Source organism: Myxocyprinus asiaticus, chromosome 22 (genome assembly GCF_019703515.2).
Source record: "Myxocyprinus asiaticus isolate MX2 ecotype Aquarium Trade chromosome 22, UBuf_Myxa_2, whole genome shotgun sequence".
Classification (NCBI taxonomy): domain Eukaryota; kingdom Metazoa; phylum Chordata; class Actinopteri; order Cypriniformes; family Catostomidae; genus Myxocyprinus; species Myxocyprinus asiaticus.
The window spans coordinates 11,047,796-11,063,455 of NC_059365.1; the positions used below are offsets into that span (position 1 = coordinate 11,047,796).

Genomic DNA, 15,660 nt, shown 5'->3' on the forward strand with positions numbered 1-15,660 from the left:
GACCCAGGCAGGCACGGGCACTGGCTGTGGCCCAGGGTTCCCGCCATAATTCGCAGCATAGGGGAAATGCAACTTCTGTGGTCGCTACCGCTGACTGCAGCAGGGAATCAACCACCGGAACCTGGAGAGGATGAGCCCCCCACCAAAAAAAAAATTATTTAGGGGAATTGAATGGAGAGGAGTTACCTTGGAAATAGGGGGCGTGGAATGCACAGAGACAGAGGGCATGGAAGAAGTAAATTTCTGTATTAGACATGATGCAAGTGAAGGGTTATGCATATTCAGGGTGGCTAGGATGTAATTCACCAAGGGAAGATCTTCCACCTCTGGAAGTGCTGTGGAAGTTTAATCCCATTCCATAAATGGGCTTGAGGTATATATCCAGTATTGAGGTCGAAGCAGTGAGTTGATGGAACTTGGTTGTGTATTCCAAGAGGGGAAGATCCTGTCTGAACAGCTCCAAGAATAACTCTGTTGGCTCCATGCTCAGTGAATGTGCTAGTCGAGGTGAGGCTTTGTAGGAGAGGAGGATTAGTGGGATCGCTGGAGTAGAAGAAGATGTTAGGAGGAACAGGGAAGTATATCCGTATTTTGTGGGTCAATCCTTCTGTAACGTTGGTGTCTAGGAGTGGAAGAGAGGAGACGCAGAGTGGAATCTTTAAATCCTTTAATTACAAATGCTGGAGTGGAACAAATGCTGGAGCTAACTTCACTAAATAAAAAAAAAAAAGAAACACTTTATCATCATAAACACTTCAAGGACTGACAAATGATGAAGAAAACTAGAGGGTATTTATATACAGAAAACTAATGAGGGAATGGAAGGCAGGTGAGGATGACGATGAGCAGATGGAAGTGATTAGGGCAGTGAATTCTGGGAAACGTAGTACAGGGGAAAACTTCAAATTAAGAGTCCTTGAAGAAAATGAGGGAGACAGACTATGACAATCTCTTTAATATCTCAATTTGTCCTTCTAGATAGCAATGTGATTAAAGGAACAGTTCACCCAAAAATGAAAATTCTCACCCTCATGCCATCCCAGATGTGTGTCTTTCTTTCTTCTGCAGAACATAAACAAAGATTTTTAGAAGAATAGGTCATACAATGCAAGTGAATGTGTAGCCAGAACTTTAAAGGTCCAAAAAGCATATAAAGGCAGCATAAAAGTAATCAATACGACTCCAGTGGTTTAATATATGTCTTCTAAAACGATGCAATCGCTTTGGGTGAGAAACAGATTAATATTTAAATCCCTTTTTACTATAAATCTCCAGTTTCACTTTCAGAATGTGAAAGTGAGATTTAGAGTAAAAAAAGACTTAAATATTAATCTGTTTCTCACATACCCCTATCTTAACCACTGGAGTCATGTGGATTACTTTTATGCTGCCTTTACAGTATATGCTTTTTGGAGCTTGAAAGTTCTGGTCACCATTCACTTGCATGAATCTCAGAGCTGAGATATTCTTCTAAAACTCTTCATTTGTGTTCTGCAGAAGGAAAGTCATACACATCTGAGATGGCTTGAGGGTGAGTAAATGATGAGACAATTTTCATTTTTGGGTGACTATCCCTTTAAATAAAGATTAAATGGAGACTTTTGCTTTTCTTCATTTTTCTCCTGAGAAAAAAAATCTCAACAATAAAGACTGTGCTCAGATTTGTCAAGATACACTCAAAAATATTTTTAAGATTTACACATAATTTCATAAATGTCTGTTAACTTGAAATGTCATTTTTAACTAAATTAAATAAAAATAAACTTTTATTTAAACTTTAAATTCAATTGAGAACCTATGCTATCCTATGCTATCCTCATTAATTGCATAGTTCTGTCTTGACTGTATGTCAACAATTGTCTCTTGAAAGGAATTTTAGAAGAAACATCTTTTAAAAATGTTAATACATATTAATAAGTGTGTACAAATAATGTATGTTTGCAAACAGGATTCCATTAAAGCAAGGCCTCATTCTCTTCTGTTTCTCTGTTTCTTCCTCTACTTTTCTCCAGTGGTGAGATGTGAGAGGTTTTAACAAAAAAGAAAGCAGCAGAATAACCAGATCCTTTCCTCCCTTCAATGCTTCTGTGCCACTGGAGGAATTACGGATTCACAGATCTTTGTCCTATTTGTCAGGAAGAGGAGGGACGGAGAGGAGGGGAAGGAAACAGAAAGAGGGATGGATGGAGGAGGGTGATGCTCTACTATAACAGCTGCACCACTGCACCGCACGAAACAAGAGGGCCAGCCATCCTGGGATGAGGCAGCCGTTCACTCCACTACTAAAACCTCTGCTTTCATGAAACTAACACAACACATGGTGTGCTGCAGGGCCATGTCAGCTAGTGACAGCTGCAGAATGGGCTCTGTGTGTGTTTGTGAGTTGGTTTTTGTGGTTTATGAGGACATTTTTTAGGTTACAAACTAGTAATTAAAAGGATATTATGTTATTAATGTGGTTTATGAGGACACCCCTAGAGTCCCTGTAATTAAAATGTGGGGGGGGGGGGTATAGAATAAATAGTTTGTACAGTATAAAAACCACTATGTCTATGGAGAGTCCCCATAATGATAGGAGTACCAACGTGTGTGTGTGTCTGGGTTTGGGTGGTTGACGAGGATGATTTTTTTTAGGTTACAAACTAGTAATTACAAGGGTATTATGTTATAAATGTGGTTTATGATGATATTTCTAGTGTCTCCATAATTCAAATAACTTAAAAAACATACTAAACAATGTTTTTTTGAAAATGTAAAAATGCAGAAAGTTTTCTGTGAGGGTTAGGTTTAGGGGTAGGGTTAGGGGATAGAATCTATAGTTCGTACAGTATAAAAATCATTATGTCTATGGAGAGTCCTCATAAGGATAGCCGCACCAACATGTGTGTGTGTGTGTGTGTGTGTGTGTGTATGTGTGTGTGTGTTTGTGCTGCTATACACTGGGGCAAAAGCCCTGAGACAGATATATGAGCTCATTATTTTTAATCACAGTACAGTATATTAGATATATTAGTCTTTTCTGGCTTAAACATCTCAAGGTCCTTTTATGTTAAAGGGATAATTCACCCAAAAATGAAAATTCTCTCATCATTTACTCATCCTCATGCCATCCCAGTTGTGTATGACTTTCTTTCTTATGCTGAACAGAGATTTTTAGAAGAAAATCTCAGCTCTGTAGGTCCATACAATGCAAGTGAATGGTTACCAGATCTCCATAAACTCAGCATAAACGTAATCCATCAAACACCAATGGTTTAATCAAAGTTTTCTGAAGTGATCCAGTTGGTTTTGGATGAGAACAGACTGCTATTTCACTGTACATCTTGTCATTGCAGTCTCTAGGCATGATCATGATTTCAAGCTCGATTTCACTTCCTAGTGCTTGATGTAGGGTGGCCAGGTGTCCCATTTTTCCAGTCCCGTATTTAAGCACTTTTTCTACACTCTTAAAAATAAAGGTTCCAATTAGAACCAATAAGGGTTCTTCAGAGTGATGCCATAGGAGAACCCTTTTAAGATCTACAAAGAACCCTTTATTGTCAAATTCTTTAGAGAAACATCTATATACTGGTGCTTTAAAGAACCCAGAAATTATTCTTCATAGCAGTGCCACAAGGAACCCCTTTTCAGTTCCACAAAGAACCCTTTTAAGTTCCACAAGGAACCATGATATTGCAATATGGTGCTTTAAGGAACCAAAGTAAAGTTCTTAAGAGTGATGCCATAGGAGAACCTTTTCCAGTTCCACAAAGAACCTAATATACATTAGGTCTCTGAAGAACCAAGGGCTTTATACAGCACTGTTACTTAGCAAAAGAAAAGGATGTGGTCAGTTACAATAAATAAAAAATCCAAAGCCTTTGAAAATTATAACAAATGTTTTATTAAAATTAACCATCCATAGCTTTTATAGATTTAATTGGGCTTTTTTTTGTTGCAAGTATTATGGTCTGCACTTATATAGCACATTTTTTTAACCTTAGCGGTTCCAAAGTGCTTTACACTGTGACTCATTCACCCATTCACACACACCAATGACGGCAGTTATAAGTATTTACTTACAATTTAACACTAAGTTTATACAAATGACTTATAGTCCCTTTATGGTCCCATAAGTTAGCTATAGTTAGCATTTCATTCTTTAAATTTACATTAAGACTGAATTTTAAAAAGACATGGAATTTAAAGACAAGTTTTCCTTAAACATTTAGCTTACAAAAGATCTGTAAACTCTCTGGACAGCAATTAAAAAACTGAATTTTCATTTTGAAGACAATTACCTCAAACCAAAAACAAAAAACAGTTTTTCTTATACATTCAGCTTACAAAGAACTGTAAACTCTCTGGACAGCAATTGGAACTCTAATTTTCATTTTGAAGACAAATGCCTAAAGGAACAACATCGTTTTACATACATTTTTGGGATACTCAATTTGGAACATGTGAAACAATGAAAATGCCAGACCCATTGCTAGTGAAATGTCAACTCCTCCATCGTCATGGACCATGACATTTCCATCCATTTTGATTGTCACATTTGTGACATCAGTGACATCAAATGGACTCCCATCACAGCTACCTAACACCAGCATGGGTGGCGGAGTCACCGAATCCTGACAATGAAAAAAGACCTGTCAGACCTAGCATCATAAACAACGTCTCAAATCAAAGTAGGGTTTGGTGATGGATTAGTAGATGATGATGATTTAGGATTATTTTGGAGATAATGATGATAACTTAATAAACTTACCTAATCAATAGCGAAAAGTTCATCTTGGTTCTCTTAAAAAAAAAAAAAAAAAAAAAAAACTGGGCAGGAGCAGGACAGCTGCATTGACCATTTGGCCTGTACACAATGAATAAAAACTCTAGTGAAAAGGATATTCATTTCAAGAACTATCCTTATTTTAGTTTATAAACTCTTTCAAATGCAACAATTAACACATTTCAAGTTTGTTTAAAATATTAAAAAATATTTTCTACAGAAGTTGGACTAAAAGTGGTATTGAGCAGGTTTCTTATGTGCAAGTGAAGAAGCAGTGTATTTTTATGTCACAGAGAACAAAAGAGAACCATAAAGCATGCATCTGTTTAGACTGCTTACATCTCACCCATTTGGATTAGTTTGTTGTTACTGATTGTGCATTGCATTCATGTGCTTAGCAGACGTATCTGTGATTGATTACAATGCTCAACCCTTCACTAACAGAAAACGAAGAATCCTTTAATGCACTTACATATCCAGTTCCATATTTTCATGCAGGAATGGGTACTGAATGAGGAGCATCTTAAGAAGGTCCACATACTGTCTGTGACTTGGATACCTGCCATGGATATTAGTGGAACTAATTTTAACGACACTTCATTTATTAGCAACATCAGATCCTCAAATATTTTAACCTATTCCATTCTATATTCATACTAGCACACAATCCCTCACATCTGAAATTTGGAGGATGTGAAGTGTTAAATTGGTTAAGTTTTAAGGAAGATTTGAGAAACAGACAAATTTGATTTATCTCTACAAAATAAAACGTACATAGTTTGCAGACAAAGATAGGCATAGAGAGCCTGCACCAATGAATTTTTAATCTTATCCCTTTGATAAGACTTCAGCTGAAGGTGCCATTGAAGGTCCCAATGAGCACAGTGGCCTCCATCATCCGTAAATGGAAGAAGTTTGGAACCACCAGGACTCTTCCTAGAGCTGGCCGCCTGGCCAAACTGAGCAATCGGGGGAGAAGGGCCTTAGTCAGGGAGGTGACCAAGAACCCGATGGTCACTCTGACAGAGCTCCAGCATTTCTCTGTGGAGAGAGGAGAACCTTCCAGAAGAACAACCATTTCTGCAGCACTCCACCAATCGGGTCTGTATGGTAGAGTGGCCAGACGGAAGCCACTCCTCAGTAAATGGCACATGACAGCCCACCTGGAGTTTGCCAAAAGGCACCTGAAGGACTCTCAGACCATGAGAAACAAAGATTTAACTCTTTGGCCTGAATGGCAAGCGTCATGTCTGGAGGAAACCAGGCACCACTCATCACCTCGTCAATACCATCCCTACAGTGAAGCATGGTGGTGGCAGCATCATGCTGTGGGGATGTTTTTCAGCAGCAGGAACTGGGAGACTAGTCAGGATCGAGGGAAAGATGAATGCAGCAATGTACAGAGACATCCTTGATGAAAACCTGCTCCAGAGCGCTCTGGACCTCAGACTGGGGCGAAGGTTCATCTTCCAACAGGACAACGACCCTAAGCACACAGCCAAGATAACAAAGAAGTGGCTACGGGACAACTCTGTGAATGTCCTTGAGTGGCCCAGCCAGAGCCCAGACTTGAACCCGATTGAACATCTCTGGAGAGATCTGAAAATGGCTGTGTACCGATGCTCCCCATCCAAACTGATGGAGCTTGAGAGGTCCTGCAAAGAAGAATGGGAGAAACTGCCCAAAAATAGGTGTGCCAAGCTTGTAGCATCATACTCTAAAAGACTTGAGGCTGTAATTGGTGCCAAAGGTGCTTCAACAAAGTATTGAGCAAAGGCTGTGAATACTTATGTACATGTGATTTTTATTTTTTGTTTTTTATTTTTAATAAATTTGCAAAGATTTCAAACAAACTTCTTTCACGTTGTCATTATGGGGTATTGTTTGTAGAATTTTGAGGAAAATAATGAATTTAATCAATTTTGGAATAAGGCTGTAACATAACAAAATGTGGAAAAAGTGAAGCGCTGTGAATACTTTCCGGATGCACTGTATGTTATTTTATTGTTTTGGTAAGGGGTTACTATTCAGCTGTGGGCCGGCTTTTAACTAAAACTGTGTAACAAAATGGTCGATCTCAAGAGTCTTATATAATTGTATAATTATAAGCTGTTATGTTACTGTCAGGTGTATTCTGTTGATTCATGTCTTTTATTTTGAAATTCTAGTTCCTGTTTCATGTCATGTGTTCCTGTTTCCCTAGTCATGTGATTTCTGTTTTCCCTCCATGTTCATGTGTCACATTTTCATTGGTTTATTGTTTAATTATTTTGTTATCAGTTCTGTTTGTTCATTGGTTTATGTTCTCCCATGTCTTGTATTTAAGCCCTCATGTTTGCATTGTTTTTTGGTCGAGTATTGTATGTGATGGTATGTGTTTGTCAAGTCAAGTCAAGTCAAGTCAAGTCAAGTCAAGTCAAGTCAAGTCAAGTCAAGTCAAGTCAAGTCAAGTCAAGTCAAGTCTCATGTTATGATTGCTTCATGTTTGTAGTCTGGGTTAATGGTTTTCACGGACTCTAAATAAACTGCACTTGGGTTCTTCATCTTCACGTCCTCGTCATCGTCATCATTGTCAGCAGTTCCAGCACACGTTACAGAATACTCCACCTCCCATGGACCCAGCGGTTTTGCTTCTGCGCTTACGTCAGGGGAATCGTCCTCTGGAGGACTATGTTGAGGACTTCTGCGGTTTAGCCAGCCAGGTAGACTTCAATGAGGTTGCCCTCAAGGGTTGTTTTAGATTTGGACTAAATGAGTCCATTTCTTTTTTGATGCCTGGCGATCGCAGTTCCCTCAGCCTGGCTCAATATATCGACCTCGCCCTTCGATTCATCGGTTCCCCGTTCACTGTGGGGGAGGCAGATCCCGAACCAGAGTTCCACGACATGGCCGCCGCCGAGCCAGAGTTCCACGACATGGCCACCGCCGAGCCAGAGTCCCACGTCATGGCCGCCGCCGAGCCAGAGTTCCACGTCACAGCGACGCCTCAGCCTGCTCCATGCCACGTCACAGTGACGCCTCAGCCTGCTCCATGCCACGTCACAGCGACGCCTCAGCCTGCTCCATGCCACGTCACAGCGACGCCTCAGCCTGCTCCATGCCACGTCACAGCGACGCCTCAGCCTGCTCCATGCCACGTCACAGCGACGCCTCAGCCTGCTCCATGCCACGTCACAGCGACGCCTCAGCCTGCTCCATGCCACGTCACAGCGACGCCTCAGCCTGCTCCATGCCACGTCACAGCGACGCCTCAGCCTGCTCCATGCCACGTCACAGCGACGCCTCAGCCTGCTCCATGCCACGTCACAGCGACGCCTCAGCCTGCTCCATGCCACGTCACAGCGACGCCTCAGCCTGCTCCATGCCTCGTCACAGCGACGCCTCAGCCTGCTCCATGCCTCGTCACAGCGACGCCTCAGCCTGCTCCATGCCTCGTCACAGCGACGCCTCAGCCTGCTCCATGCCTCGTCACAGCGACGCCTCAGCCTGCTCCATGCCTCGTCACAGCGACGCCTCAGCCTGCTCCATGCCATGTCACAGCGACGCCTCAGCCTGCTCCATGCCATGTCACAGCCACACCTGAGCAGTGGGACCTGGAGATGGTTCCCACCCTTATACCACCTTTAGTTCTCCTGAGCAGGCAAGGGGAACTTTCGGCCCTCCGATCCCGCCTGGACCCTCTGAGTCCTGGACTTCGCTTTGGCCTGTTGGTCCCTCGACATTGCCTCAGCTCGGCGTTCCCTCGGCTCCACTACGGTCCTTCAGCCTGTCGGCTGTGCCGGGGTCCCTCGTCCCTCTGGCTCCTCCTTGGTCTGTTGGTCACCTGGCTCCGCTTTGGCTCTCCGAGCCTCTAGCATCGCCTTGGTCCTCCCTGCCATCAGCTCCACCCTGGCCCTTTGAGTCTTCGGCTACTCTCCGGGCACCACGTTCCAAGGCTCCGCCCCTCGAGCCTCTCACGGCTCCACCTTTCATGGCTCCGCCCCTCGAGCCTCTCATGGCTTCACCTCCCACGGACTTTGCCCTGGTCCCATGCCCCTCGCCCTTTCTCGCCACGCCACGCCCCGTGCCTCAAGACACCCCCCCCCCCGCTCCCTACAGAACTTTGAATTATGTCATGTATTATGTGTTTTGTTTATGTGTTGGGGTGTCAGGAGCCACCCCTTAGTGGGGGGGATATGTCAGATGTATTCTGTTGATTCATGTCTTTTATTTTGAAATTCTATTTCCTGTTTCATGTCATGTGTTTCTGTTTCCCTAGTCATGTGATTTCTGTTTTCCCTCCATGTTCATGTGTCACGTTTTCATTGGTTTATTGTTTAATTATCTTGTTATCAGTTCTGTTTGTTCATTGGTTTATGTTCTCCCATGTCTTGTATTTAAGCCCTCATGTTTGCATTGTTTTTTGTATTGTATGTGATGGTATGTGTTTGTCAAGTCAAGTCAAATCAAGTCAAGTTTCATGTTATGATTGCTTCATGTTTGTAGTCTGGGTTAATGGTTTTCACGGACTCTAAATAAACTGCACTTGGGTTCTTCATCTTCACGTCCTCGTCCTCGTCATCATTGTCAGCAGTTCCAGCACACGTTACAGTTACGGCCGCTATCCAAGGTAGTCCACGGCTAACTTGCTCACTAACCAGGAGTAAGCCTCTGTTCTCCGTTCATAGATCGGGCGAAAAAAGTTCGGCTACATCCATTCCAGCAAAAGATGACTAATTTAGATGCACTATGTGTCTTTTACTTGAAGCTTTATTAGGTTCACAATAATCAACAGTGTACTTGTAAGAAAGCTACAAAAGTAAAGCTTAACACTGTGAAACGTCCTGCTAAAGTCGTGCTTGTGAAGGTGGTTCGGGTCAATCAGCTTGCTCTTACAAACTTTCATTATCGGACTCAAACTGGTATGGCAAAAACCGACCCACTGTTACCACAGTTACAATACTGTTTACAGCTGCTCTGGAAGCCTGAAACTCGGTTATGGTAAGGGCCGTTACATTTCCGACACGCTCTACACAACTGACCAATCACAATAGACTAGGCCAGCTGACCAATCAGAGCAGACTGGACTTTTCGGAAAGGGGGGCTTTAAAGAGACAGGACCTAAATCAGAGCATTTGAGCCAGAGGATGAAAATAGGTTTAGCAGAAATGTACACTATGAGAAAAAAAAAATGTTTTTTTTTTTTTTTTTTTTACATTAAAGCATGTAAACCTATTCTAGTAGAACCTCAAAATAAAATCATGAACATGTAAATTAGCATAATATGGGCTCTTTAAGAGAGCTGGTAAAGCAAAATCTGGAGAAAGCTGCAGTCAAAGCTAGGAAGGAACATTTTGAGAATTACCTGCAATGCACACATCATCCATAACACATTGTAAACAGCAGTGGATTGTCTTCCGATAGATTTAGAGAGTTTTGCTGTGAAAGTGAACAAATACTTCCATATCTACACAGTGCACATGAAAGAGCTCAAGACTTTTGTGATTTTGTGCAGCTGGACTATCAGAAATTACTGCAGCATGGCAACACACGTTTCCTCTCTCTTGGTCCAGCACATGAAGGAATATTATACATTTTCAATGGTCTACGTGCATACTTTCTTTCTCAAGAAAAATGCCCAAAGTTTCTAAGAGTTCAGCGATCCTTGCACTAAATTTTGGATTGGCTTCGACATTGTCACTCAAGTGGAACATGAACAAGATGACTGTGTCTAAATGATGGACAGACGTTTTTCATGTCTTTGAGCCAGAGGATGTTTTCCAAGTCTTACCCAAGGTTGTGGAGTTTGTTTTATGCCTGCCTGGGACATCTGCATCTGTGGAGCGTGTGTTCTCATTAATGAATGCAGCATAGACACAGAATAAATCTTGACTCAGTGTAACAGTCATGAAGGCAATGCTTTTCATACATCTTAATTTTGGACTGGACTGCTCTGCATTTTATGATAAACTCTTGAAAGACAAGCGCACACTGAGAAAAATTGCTGCCAGCGAAAAGTACAAGGTGACAACAGTTACAGATGTGGATGCACCCTCTACTTCGCATTGATCAATTTCATTTTTGCTGAGGGGGCCTGCATCGTTTTCCACAAGCAGGAATCTTGTAACCTTAGCTTGGCGCATGCACATGGCGCTAGATGGCACTATAGGAAGTGTAATCGAGCTTGAAATCATGATCGCCAAGGAAACTGCTGTCAAGATGTAGTGAAAAATAAGTTATATTTTGGTCTGTTCTAACCCAAAACCAACTGGATCGCTTTAGAAGACATTGATTAAACCAATGGAGTCTTATGGATTACTTTTATTCTGACTTTATCTCCTTTTTTGAGCTTTTGGAGTTTTGATCACCATTCACTTGCATTGTATAGACCTACAGAGCTGAGATATTCTTCTAAAAATCTTCATTTGTGTTCAGCAGAAGAACACATCTGGTATGACATGAGGGTGAGTAAATGATGAGAGAATTTTCATTTTTGGGTGAACTAACCCTTTAAACAACTTGGTTTGTGTAGGCATGATTCATCACGGAGAAAGGTGTTATTTTGTTACACTTAGACCTTGAGGCTTACAAATACAGTACAGTTCAATATTTGTTGATGCATAATGTGTCAATCAATGAACTTGCCTTAAAATTTAAGTGAATGTATAAGGGAAAAAAATGTGTATAGGTCCAACTGGTCAGTTTTTTATTTTATTTATTTATTTATTTTTTACTTTTCCCACAATTTTATTCAAGCGTTGACTTCACTAGTAAGAAATTGTCCTGCGACATGACATTAATTTTTTAAAAGTACATTTATACAGCGTATAAAACATATAGTTTCACAATTAATATGAGGTCATATGCAGGGTTGGGTAGTAACGGAATACTTGTAATGGGATTACGTATTTAAAATTCAAAATATAAGTAACTGTATTCCATTACAGTTACAGTTTAAATCATTGGTAATTAGAATACAGTTACATTCAAAAAGTATTTTGATTACTGAAGAGATTACTTTGCAATTTATTGTCATTTGTTTCATTTAATATTTAGTCCTTTCAGATGGAAAATATTTATACATATAAATGATGCGATCCAAAGTGCATTTGAACAGCCGTGAAGCACTATTGATGTGTTACATTCATACATGCAGACAGAGAAGTAAGTTTGAAGTAAGTTTGGAGCAGAAAAAATAGAAATAAACCTTGTGTAAATTGTCAGCTTTACACTAAGCTAAAATGCTATTTCTAGCCATTTTACATGCACATGTTACCAGGCATGATCATATTTTTTATCAAGAAAATTCATGTTGGATCATAATTTCTTTTTTCTAGTAAGACCTTTGATATTAGGGCAAAAATCATATTCTTGATAATATTTTGTGTATTGTTTTCCTGTAAAAATATCTAAAAATCCTTAAAACAATATCAATTTGTTTGATCTTGTTTTAGAAACAACACTGCATAAGATATTTCGGTTTTTCAGAGAATGTATTTTTAACATATGTATTTTGTCTTACTGTACTGGCAGAGTTTTTATAGGTTTTTATACGTTACTGACCTTGAGTAATCTAACAGAATACGTTACAAATTACATTTTACAGCATGTATTCTGTAATCTGTAGTGGAATACATTTCAAAAGTAACCCTCCCAACCCTGGTCATATGAAGCTGTGTGCATAATTATTAGCATAATTAGCCAATAAAACAATTAGCAAAATACTGCTAAAAACAGTTTTATGTTGCATCGCAGGACAGAACCTTTTAAAAGTAGAGTTTAAAATCTGTAAAACTAATAATAACCTTATAAACCATACACCCCATGTTAAAAGCTAAGCTGGCAGAATTTTTCCGCCGTATAGTCAGAATTGACAAACCAAATACTTAAAATGACCAGCCAAATAACAGTGGGAAGACGTAACAAGTACCGCTCATGTCTACTGACAGTGGAAGGTGATTTATGACTAGCTGTGTCTGGTACTGAATAACAGATTGGCATCATGTGCTCTCTATCATACTGAATACAGTAAGCGAAGGTTTATATATTTAAAGTATCGTTATGCAAATAGCTTGCATAACTTTAGTTATATTATTCAAATAGGATGTCAAGTAGTATACCAAGGGTGTTGTTAGCACCCATTTCGTTCTCAATTTAATTTGGAGTGAGGCAGGAGGCTTGAGGTCATTAGATATATAGATGAAGCTGAAATATAAAGGAAGGTGGGACACGGATCATATCTATCATATCAATCATATCTTGGAAAAACTAGGGAGTAGGCTGGTGAGCCAGCAAGCAACCACCCAGAACACCCTAGCAATCACCTAGCAGCATCCTAGCAACCACCTACAACACCCTAGCAACCGCATAGCAATGCAGTTGCATCCACCCAGAACACCCCAGCAACCGCACAGCATCGCCTTGACAACAACCCACAAAGCAAAGTCAAGCATCACTCTTTTCTTTAGAAAATTAAAAATCAGTCAGACTTGTGTTCTAATGACTTTGTCACAGTATTACCATATGGGGCCGAGATAATAGACAGGTGTGGACTTCAAATGATTTTATTTTGTAATCGTGTCTTAATGAAAGTACAATGACACATGTAATTCAGAGTTGTGGGAATTGTTGACATCACCCTAAAAACAAGTTTGTCTGCATTGCATGGACACGTGCACATTTTACCACCTTCTCAAAACATTCTCAAAACATACTTCTAAGCATGGTACTGTCTAATGAATCTTCAATATATGCATTGTCTTTAATAAACACAACAGGCCACACTTTAATTTAAAAGGACGGCCCAAAGTGCTATCTGCCATTGTCATTTAGTTGAACTTGAATATATCCTGAATTGAGCTTTTGTTTAAGTAACTGGCTTACTAGGGTGTTGTCATATGCTTTGATTCTTTATTTCCAGAGTCTGCAGAAAACCTGAACTTTAATTTAGATGCTGTCCTGTGGCATGCAGTGCTCTAACAGCATACCTTCACCTGAGACAGCCAGGTGTGGTCAGGGGAGTTTGACAGGTATAGTCTCAACCCACTTTCATTCTCTCTCCTTCTCTTGCTCACCCTCTCTTCCTTTCTCTTTACCCTTCTCTTTTAGTCTCACTTGTACAGGTGATGTGAGAAGTGTGTGTGGTGGCTTCTTATAAATTTTGGTGTGCTGGATCCCAAAGCTGCATGATTTATATTAAAGCACCAGATCTAAATGTCATATAGGGGAGATTTATTTTCGCTCACATTAAGAGTTGAGACACCATGACCTGGACAAATCCTCTGACCCTACTTCGCCATGGCTGGGAGAGACACAAGGATAGAGACAGACCCATCAGGACTGTGGTCTCCAACTTGCCTTTTGAAGATCTGAAGAAACGAGACCAGCCCAACCGCCGGTATGAGGGCAATGCCATCAAAACCAACAAATACAGACTTTGGAGTTTCATTCCCATGAACTTATTTGAGCAGTTCCACCGCATGGCCAACATTTATTTTGTGGGCCTTGCCATCTTAAATTTCGTCCCAGTGGTAAACGCGTTCCAGCCGGAGGTGGCTCTAATTCCAATTTGTGTCATCCTGGCATTAACCGCAATCAAGGATGGGTGGGAGGACTTCCGGAGGTACCAGACCGACCAGCAGCTCAACAATATGCCCTGCTTCATATTCAGCAGGTAAACAGATCGCTTCAAGGGCCATTGGTAATATCAGTGGTTTTAGGTTTAACCTCTTGAGACCCGAGCATGACTGCCGTGTGAATTTTCCATTTCCCTTTTTGATTTGCCACTAGTAGCACCTAATAAACATGCAAAATAAAAAAAAAAAAAAAAAAAATTCCTAAAAACTGATGGCAACATATGTGAACAGTGGGACTTAGTTGTGAAATTGTAAATTCACCATACCAAGCTATAAAATGTTCCAGGAGTGTTGGTTACTCATGTTTTTGATACATTACAGACATTACATCAGAAATTAGCATAATTAATTCTGATTCAAAGTAATGACCAGCATTATCCAGTGACTGCCAACGATTTTAAAATAAAATTATACATTATAATTTCTGAATCTATATACTGATTATCATTGTCCCATGCACTTAGCTGCATAGGAAAGTTATAGAATGCTCCATTGCTCCCTTGCTTCCTATTTAGTGAATGACTTAACCTCCAGTGTGCTGTGTGTCTGCACTTGTCTCGGTTCAAAATGCACCTTATTTTTCTTATCTCCATATAAAGCCTCTGAAAGCTACATATTTCAGCTTTTGGATGAACCCATTGATTCTCAATGTGATAGTGCACCGTAAAAATTGGATTTCTAAGGAAAATATGTGCTAAATTCCACATTAGTGTACATTGTGTTTAGCAGGGTGGTGTTTCACGATTAATCACTTACATTTTAAAAATGGCATACCAGATTAAACTAGAGACTCTAATCTTTTGACTTAAACAGGTTTCAATGTAAAAACTTAGTTGAGTTTCTTACCAGATGTAGTTTTTCTTGGCGTTCCTCCCAAAGAAAACTCCGCTGTGATCCGCGCCAAGTTGCATGATCATAAGTAAGAGATTGACTCCGTACATCGGTTTAAATGAATTTAAATTACACGTTTCATATAGCGAAGCCAAAATACAACGTTCACGCATGTGTACACAGAGTCGCACAAGGTTAAAATTCATATATCCAATAAAACATGTACCGCTGGTCGTTTGGATGCAAGGTTTTTCATGGGAGAGATACAGTGGCCCAAAAAGTATTTGGACACTTAAGTCACACTTAAAATGAATGAATTTCATTGCATTAGATAACAAAATATCAAACCAAGCAGCATCTGGAAAACAACTGATGCTAGATCTTTTCTCAGAACTAACTAAGACTTTTCCTAACCATTTTGCAGTTACTTTTAACCAACTGGTCTCAAGT

The 15,660-nt window shown here is 40.3% G+C and overlaps 1 protein-coding gene across 1 annotated transcript in view; it reads left to right on the forward strand.

Moving 5' to 3' along the window:
- Positions 1–13,888: 13,888 nt before the first annotated feature.
- Positions 13,889–15,660, forward strand: part of atp10b (ATPase phospholipid transporting 10B) — a 41,176-nt gene continuing 39,404 nt past the window's right edge. The window contains exon 1 of the mRNA XM_051650177.1: positions 13,889–14,417. Coding sequence (XP_051506137.1) covers positions 14,008–14,417 — 410 coding nt within the window. The 5' untranslated portion in view covers positions 13,889–14,007. The remainder of the gene's footprint in view (positions 14,418–15,660) is intronic.